The 8346-nt window shown below is 52.3% G+C and overlaps 1 protein-coding gene across 1 annotated transcript in view; it reads right to left on the bottom strand.

The window, feature by feature from the left end:
- Nucleotides 1-852: 852 nt before the first annotated feature.
- ARHGAP35 (Rho GTPase activating protein 35) overlaps nt 853-8346 on the bottom strand; it is a 143676-nt gene continuing 136182 nt past the window's right edge. The window contains exons 6-7 of the mRNA XM_060257482.1: nt 6017-6122; nt 853-1642 (exon numbers count right to left, since the gene is read on the bottom strand). Coding sequence (XP_060113465.1) covers nt 1282-1642; nt 6017-6122 — 467 coding nt within the window. The 3' untranslated portion in view covers nt 853-1281. The remainder of the gene's footprint in view (nt 1643-6016; nt 6123-8346) is intronic.

Below are 8346 nucleotides of genomic sequence, written 5' to 3'. Positions count from 1 at the left end.
AGATGCACAGACCGGCCCTCCCCTCCGCCGCATCCCTGCTTAAGTCCCACACTTTAAGAAATAAAAAAAAGTAAACGTTTCCATTGGCAACTCTTTAAAAAGCTGTGGTTCTTCTGGCCTCTCCCCCACCGCCACATCTGCAAGCAGTCTCATGCCCCACATACACACAAACGAAAACACACATACACGCCCGTGCGCGTGCACCCGCTCTAGCAGTGTTTCTGTCAACAGAAAAGTGTTCCAAAGGTGGCAGAAGGCGGGACCTGTTGGCAAAGCCGCCTGCCCGCCCACCCCCGCCCCAGTTAAGTGCTAACACCAATATTCCGTGGGGGGAAAGGGACAGCACCGGGGGAGAGAAAGGGAGAGATGCAGGGACCTGTCAAAGGGAGACTAAGACGAACCAGGCTGGACCCAACCCCAGTCTCCTCCCGACACCCTCCCTTCCGCCCTGCACAGATTTCTCTCCGGGAAAAGGAGACGGTCATCAGCACCCCTTTGTGGACTGAGAACCTGACTAAACCAGCAGGATCGGAGGGGGCGGGCTCGTGCCTTTTTCCCAGCGCTCCTTCTCCCCACCCCCACCCCCGCCGCAGCCGTTTTAAGAGTTTTTACGACAATCGGCCACTGCTTCACAGTCAGGAGAAAGAAAGAAAAAAGTTCTGTTCCGGCTTTTGTCAAAACCGTCATTTATAAAAGCCTCTCCCCTCGAGTGGACGGGTCGGTCCGGGCCTCGGAAGCAGCCAGGCTGAGATGATGCAAATTGGTCTCGGATGCAAATCGTGGTCCCCCCTGAAATTAGCAAGACGTCCAGCAGTGCGCAGGCCAGGTCTGGGTTCAAACTTGTGGAATGTGGTTTCGTTTTGTTTTTTTTGAGAGAGGAGGGGGTTCCATCTATCAGGCCCACGGTTCATGCATGGGGGGGGGGGAGGAAGGGGGGGGAGTTCCCAAGCATCCATCCGCAACCTCAGATTGTAGTCTCCCGGCTGGACTCGGCAGCAGGGCTCCGGGATGACGTGGGTCCGAGCGCATCCCAACCCAACAGGGTCCAGCGTCCAAAGAGAGGCCCGTGACCTCTAGCTGCCCGGGGCGATGTCCAAAAGGTGTTGCCGACCCCAGCGGGCCCTTCTGTGCCAGGCACTGAGACGGAACCGAGGCTCCGCGGGGGTCCGACGCCCCGGGTGAGGGAAAAGAGGGGCCGACGGGCACCGGGACCAAGTTTCCAGTCTCCGTTCGGCGGGCGAGAAGAGGAGCAGGCCTCCGTTTCCTGCCGCTCGGGAGGTTTCACAGTGTGTGCTGCTCGGCTTGAAGCTGGGGCGGGAGCAGGGGCTGGAGGGGGGACTGCGGGGACGGGGGAGGCGTTTGCGGGGGAGAGGGGTGGGCCATCCCGGGCGTGGAGGAGAGGAAAGGGGGGCCGGCGGGGAGGGCGGAGGGAGAGCCGGGCATGGCGCCGGGAGGCTCGGCGATGGGCCGATTGTAGAAGAAGAAGGGGCACTGGTGGATGAAGAGTTCGATGATTGTCTGGTAGATGCGGGTGGCCGTCAGGGCGTCCATCGTGCTGAAGTCGGGCCGCATCAGGGTGGGCCAGAAACAGATGGACAGGTTCTCGCTCGTCATCAGGTTGACGCGGCTGTGGTGGCTCACCCTGGGAGGAAGGCAGGCGAGAAGTTATTACTATTATTTCAGTATTCTTTTTTTAAATTATTATTTTCTCTTTCTCTTTTCTTTTGTTACCTTCATTTTCTCTTACTGTGCTAGTCGCGGATCACACCTAATTGCCTAATAGTAATTTTTTTTTAATAACCTGCATAGTATGTATAGAACAGGGGTGGCCAACGGTAGCTCTCCAGATTTTTTTTGCTTACAACTCCCATCAGCCTCAGCCAGCATGGCCAATGGCTGGGGCTGATGGGAGTTGTAGGCAGAAAACATCTGGAGAGCTACCATTGGCCACCCCTGATCGATCGATCGATCGATCGATCGATCGATCTATCTATCTATCTATCTATCTATCTATCTATCTATCTATCTATCTATCTATCTATCTATCTATCTATCTATCTATCTATCTATCTATCTATCTATCTATCTATCTATCTATCTATCTATCTATCTATCTATCTATCTATCTATCTATCTATCTACCTACCTACCTACCTACCTACCTACCTACCTACCTACCTACCTACCTACCTACCTACCTACCTACCTACCTACCTACCTGTCTATCTCAGGGGTGACCAACAGTAGCTCTCCAGATGTTTTTTTGCCTACAACTCCCATCAGCCCCAGCCAGCATGCTGGTTGTAGGCAGAAAACATTTGGAGAGCTACTGTTGGCCACCCCTGATGTATAGAATATATTTAGGCAGTTAGGAATTTTTAAAAAATATAAGTATTTTTGGATTGATTGTAGCTTGATACTTATCTTGACCTCTCTTCTTGAATAGAGAATGGTTAGTGTGTCTAGTTACATTTACGTAACTTAATATCCTTCCTTGATATTTATTGTATGTATTTAAGTATTTATGCTAGTTTATAACTTGTTTTTAATAAGATTAATTGTATACACATATTAATATTGATATTTACTTGTTTACTTCAAAAATTAATAAAAAATGTTAATTGTGAACCCCCACAGGGAAGAAGCTGGGTAACTTGCACCCCTCCAAACAGATTACGTTTCCCAGCCCGAGAACGCTTGTGTGCAGGGCAGTGAGGGAATCTCCGCTATCACTGTACAGCAGGAGTCCTCAACCCCCGGGCCGTGGACTGGTACTGGTCCGTGGCCTGTTAGCAACCGGGCCGTGAGTTGTATAGTTATTTCATTGTATATTACAATGTAGTAATACGAAGACGATGACATAGGATTTATATCCTGCCCTCCACTCCGATTTTCAGAGTCTCAGAGCGGCTCACGATCTCCTATACCTTCTTCCCCCACAACAGACACCCTCTGTGAGGTGGGTGGGGCTGAGAGAGCTCTCCCAGAAGCTGTACTTTCAAGGACAACTCCGTGAGAAGGTATGGCTGACCCAAGGCCATTCCAGCAGCTGCAAGTGGGGAATCAAACCCTGTTCTTGCAGATAAGAGTCTGCACACTTAACCACCACACCAAACACTTTAGAAATAAAGTGCACTATTGTATCATCCCAAAGCCATGGCTCCCTCCACCAGTCCGTGGAAAAACTGTCTTTCACAAAACCTGTCCCTGGTGCCAAAAAGGTTGGGGACGGCTGCTGTACAGATCCCCGGCTGGCTGAAAAGTCTCACCCTGATTGCTGCCCCCTGGTCTACGCTGGACACGTTTCTGTACCGGGAAGAGAGTGGACAAGCGCAGAGGTGGGGGAAGAAGACTGCAGATTTATACCCCACCCTTCTCTCTGAATCAGAGTCCCAGAGCGGCTCACAATCTCCTATATCTTCTCCCCCCACAACAATCACCCTGTGAGGTGGGTGGGCCTGAGAGAGCTCTCCCAGAAGCTGCCCTTTCAAGGACAACCTCTGCCAGAGCTATGACTGACCCAAGGCCATTCCAGCAGGTGCAAGTGGAGGAGTGGGGAATCAAGCCCGGTTCTCCCAGATAAGAGTCCGCACACTTCACCACTACACCAAACTGGCTCTCAGAAAGGGGACAAGTGCCGAGGCAGGCCATGAAGAAGAAGATGATGATGATATTGGATTTCTATTCCACCCTCCACTCTGAATCTCAGAGTCTCAGAGCGGCTTGCAATCTCCTTTCCCTTCCTCCCCCACAACAGACACCCTGTGAGGTGGGTGGGGCTGAGAGGGCTCTTACAGCAGCTGCCCTTTCAAGGACAACCTCTACCAGAGCTCTGGCTGCCCCAAGGCCATCTCAGCAGGTGCAAGTGGAGGAGTGGGGAATCCAACCCGGTTCTCGCAGATACAAGAGCTCTGGCTGACGCAAGGCCATTCCAACAGCTGCAAGCGGAGGAGTGGGGAATCAAGCCCGGTTCTCCCAGATAAGAGTCTGCACACTTCACCACTACACCAAACTGGCTCTCAGAGAGGGGACAAGTGCCGAGGCAGGCCAAGGCAGGGGGAAAGTGGATGGAGATATTGGCCTGGCTTGGAGAGGGCCTGTCCAGCTAACTCCCTTGAGTTCTGGAGTCCTCAACCTTTTTGAGCCTGTGGGCACGGCTTGAATTGTGACTGGGCGCAGCCACAAAACGGCTGCCGCAGGAGGAAACAGCCAGCCACAAAACGACTGCGCTGTGCTTCATGCCAGGAGCACAGTGCAGATCCGCGTGCTGTGGGGGCAGCCGCTGCCGAAGGAACATTTTACAAAATCTGCACAGCCAATCGAACCTCCAAGAGCCGCTCAGAAGCCTTGCTGGGGAAAAGCCCTACCTGACCCCGCCCCACTTACTAAAAACTCTTGGGAGGGGTGCCGGAAAAGACATCGGCAGGAACGGGGTACTCATGGGCACCAGGCTGGGGACACTCAGGCAAGTCGGAATATTTCACACACTTCTCTTCCCAGGACTTCAGAAACAATCTAAGATTAAGAACTGAATGCATTCAGATCCAATTTGGCGTAGTGTGTGGCTCTAGAAGCCCCATTAGCTGGCTTGTAGAATGCATTTAAAGTTAAAGTTGCTTTCTTTCCACCTCTCCCTCCCTCCACTCTTCTATTTGCCTGCCTTCCATCCTTCCTTCCAACTCTGAAACATCCGATGTTCATGTCTTGCAGCTCTCAAACATCTGACATTCGTGTCTTGCGGCTCTCAAGCATCTGACATTTATTCTGTGTGGCTCTTACGTTAAACAAGTTTGGCCACCCCTAGTGTAGGGGTTTAAGTGTGTGGATTCTTGTTTGGGAGAACCGGGTTTGATTCACCCACTCCTTCACATACACCTGTTGATGTGACCTTGGGTCAGCCACAGGTTCTCTCTCCATGCTGTTCTGTTCAAGAGCAGTTTCTGTCAGGGCTCTCTCAGTCCCATCTACCCCACCAGGGCCAGCCTGAGCCCTTCTGGCACCCACGGCAGAACAGCTCAGCCCCCGAGTCCCTGGACTTGCTGCTTACTTGCGAGTACACCCGAGAATCAGCGAGGAAGAGGCAGGACGGGCAAGCGGAGGACAGGGAGGAGGTGGAATGGGCGGGAGGACGAGGGGAGGAGGAGGGGCAGGCAAGCGGAGGACGAGAAGGGACAGGTGGGAGGACGAAGGGAATATGTGGGGAGGAAGCAGGGCGGGCGAGCGGAGGACGAGAAGAGGCAAGCGAGGAGGAGGGGAACAGGCGGATGGGCGGAGGAAGAGCCAAACTAGCGTTTTGACTATGGCATGGGGGGGGCCAAATTCAGCGCACCCACCCTGCCAGCGCCCTAGCCAACCGCCTAGTTTGCCTACTGAAAAGGCCGGCTGTGTGCCCCACAAGGTTGTCTGTTGTGTGGAGGGGAAGAGAAAGGAGATTTGTAAGCCGCTCTGAGACTGCTTTGGCCAGCAAAGGGTGGGGTACAAATCCAATCTCTTCTTCTTCGTATAACAGGAGAGGCAACGTTTTCTAAACTAGGGGGCCATTAGAAGGCTGCTCAGAACACGCCCTTCTGCTGTCACGAGGCTGCTGCGGTCTGCTAAGAGACCTTGCAAGAAGCAGAGCCGAAGGGGCTTGGGGGGGGTGGCGGTGGTTAATTCGGGACTCGTTAGCCACGAATGGAAGAGCAGAGCCCCCGCGAACCCGACCTCGGCCAAGCAACCAAAGCCCCGCGGCTGCAGCTAATGAAACCGGGGAGCGAGCCGCCCAATAACGGCCTCTGCCCGAGCCCCGCTGCCAATTTCTGCAAGCGGACGAAGCCGCTGAACTTAACGAGGCCCCTGATAAATGCAGGCTTAATTGGAAGACGTGTCGGGGAAGAGGGGCACTCCGGGCAGGCTCGGCTGGGAAAACAAGCCGGCGTTGGCTTTGCACGGCTCCTGTGCTTGTCTGAGCAGCCTCGCCTCCCCCTCCCCTCCCCGCTTCTCCGGGGGGACCCCAGAAGACACGTGTCGGACATACTTGTTCAAATGAGAGATGACGTATTTGAAGACTTCGTAGTTCTCCTTCGGAAATTTCTTCAGCACCTCTTTCAGGGCGTGCAGCTTCTGCTCTCGGTCATTGATCTCTGTTTCGACAAGGATGGAGAGGCCAATAAGAATTTATTTCTTCTTTAAGGATTCTTCGCATTTCTACCCCGTCCTCCCCGCCGAAGCAGGCTCAGGGCAGCTAACGACAATCAAACACCCAACGATAAAACAGTGAGCAAACGAATGAAGTTAACCATCTTTACCAGTTAAACGATTTAAAACAGTTTAAAATAATTTTTGGTGCTAGTGTTGGTACCATTACATCCGGCGATGTTGGGCATCTACTTGTACTGTAGTTCGACTAAAGGCAAATCGAAATAGAGCTGTTTTACAGGCCCTGCGGAACTGGGCAAGGTCCCGCAAGGCCCTTACATCTTCTGGGAGTCGGTTCCACCAGTGGGGGGCCACAATTGAGAAGGCTCTTTCTCTGGTAGCCTTCAGTCTCGCCTCCCACTGCTCACGGATTGACAGTAAATTCTGCGATCCAGATCTAAGTACCTTCTGGGGAACATGTGGGGAGAGACGGTCCCTAAGGTAGACAGATCCTTGGCCATATAGGGCTTTAAAGGTAATAACCAGCACCTTGTAGCGAATCTGGAATACTATTGATAGCCAGTGCAGTTTCCGGGTAAGTAAGCACGTCAGGCCTCATTTTGGGCAGGAGCTCACCGGAGCAGAGCTCCAGAACCTCTACATTGTATTGTGCTCTTTCTTTCTCTCCGCCCCTCCCCTGCATACTTGCCTCTGGGCTCCATTTTTCACAGCCCCTGTAAGAATTCTGCTGAACCCTGAGGCTTTGTAGTATTTTTCCCCACCCAAGAATGGGAAAATAACCAAAACATATACAGCAGACAGGTGGAAATCTTCCTGAGAACGTAAGACAAGCCATGTTGGATCAGGCCAATGGCCCATCCAGTCCAACACTCTGTGTCACATAAGAACATAAGAAAAGCCATGTTGAATCAGGCCAGTGGCCCCTCCAGTCCAACACTCTGTGTCACAGAAGAACATTAAGAGAAGCCATGCTGGATCAGGCCAATGGCCCACCCAGTCCTACACTCTGTGTCACATAAGAACTTAAGAGAAGCCATGCTGGATCAGGCCACTGGCCCCTCCAGTCCCACACTCTGTGTCAAGAAGAACATAAGAGAAGCCATGCTGGATCAGGCCAATGGCCTTCCAGTCCAAAACTCTGTGTCACAGAAGAACATAAGAGAAGCCATGTTGGATCAGGCCAATGGCCCCTCCAGCCCAACACTCTGTGTCACATAAAAACATAAGAGAAGCCATGTTGGATCAGGCCAGTGGCCCCTCCAGTCCCACACTATGTGTCACAGAAGAACATAAGAGAAGCCATGTTGGATCAGGCCAATGGCCCATCCAGTCCAACACTCTGTGTCACATAAGAACTTAAGAGAAGCCATGTTGGATCAGGCCACTGGCCCCTCCAGTCCCACACTATGTGTCACATAAGAACTTAAGAGAAGCCATGCTGGATCAGGCCACTGGCCCCTCCAGTCCCACACTCTGTGTCAAGAAGAACATAAGAGAAGCCATGCTGGATCAGGCCAATGGCCTTCCAGTCCAAAACTCTGTGTCACATAAGAACATAAGAGAAGCCATGCTGGATCAGGCCACTGGCCCCTCCAGTCCCACACTCTGTGTCAAGAAGAACATAAGAGAAGCCATGCTGGATCAGGCCAATGGCCTTCCAGTCCAAAACTCTGTGTCACATAAGAACATAAGAGAAGCCATGTTGGATCAGGCCAATGGCCCCTCCAGCCCAACACTCTGTGTCACATAAAAACAGAAGAGAAGCCATGTTGGATCAGGCCAGTGGCCCCTCCAGTCCCACACTCTGTGTCACAGAAGAACATAAGAGAAGCCATGCTGGATCAGGCCAATGGCCTTCCAGTCCAACACTCTGTGTCACACAGGGGCCAAATAAAACAGGCAGTATCAGGAGGTCCACCAGTAGGGCCAGGAGACTAGAAGCCCTCCCACTGTGCCCCCCCCCCCAATCCTCCACATTCAATCCTCATGCCACTGTTGCCACATAGGAGAAAGTCATTTTAAGTCTGATGGTTTTACTATGACAATTATAATTCAAAAAGCATTTTAAGGTCGATGCTGAGCTGATGTAATTTAGTCCACTCCCCCCTAGTGATGTCAGGGGTGTGCGGCATATGCAAATGAGCTGTGCTAATGAGCTCCAGCTCCTCTTTTTCTATGGAACGACCCCTGAGGCGGGTTATATTTCCT

This window comes from Heteronotia binoei, chromosome 17 (assembly GCF_032191835.1).
Source record: "Heteronotia binoei isolate CCM8104 ecotype False Entrance Well chromosome 17, APGP_CSIRO_Hbin_v1, whole genome shotgun sequence".
Taxonomy (NCBI): domain Eukaryota; kingdom Metazoa; phylum Chordata; class Lepidosauria; order Squamata; family Gekkonidae; genus Heteronotia; species Heteronotia binoei.
The sequence above is the reverse complement of the archived record's forward strand: the minus strand, read 5'-3'. Positions and strand labels throughout refer to the sequence as shown.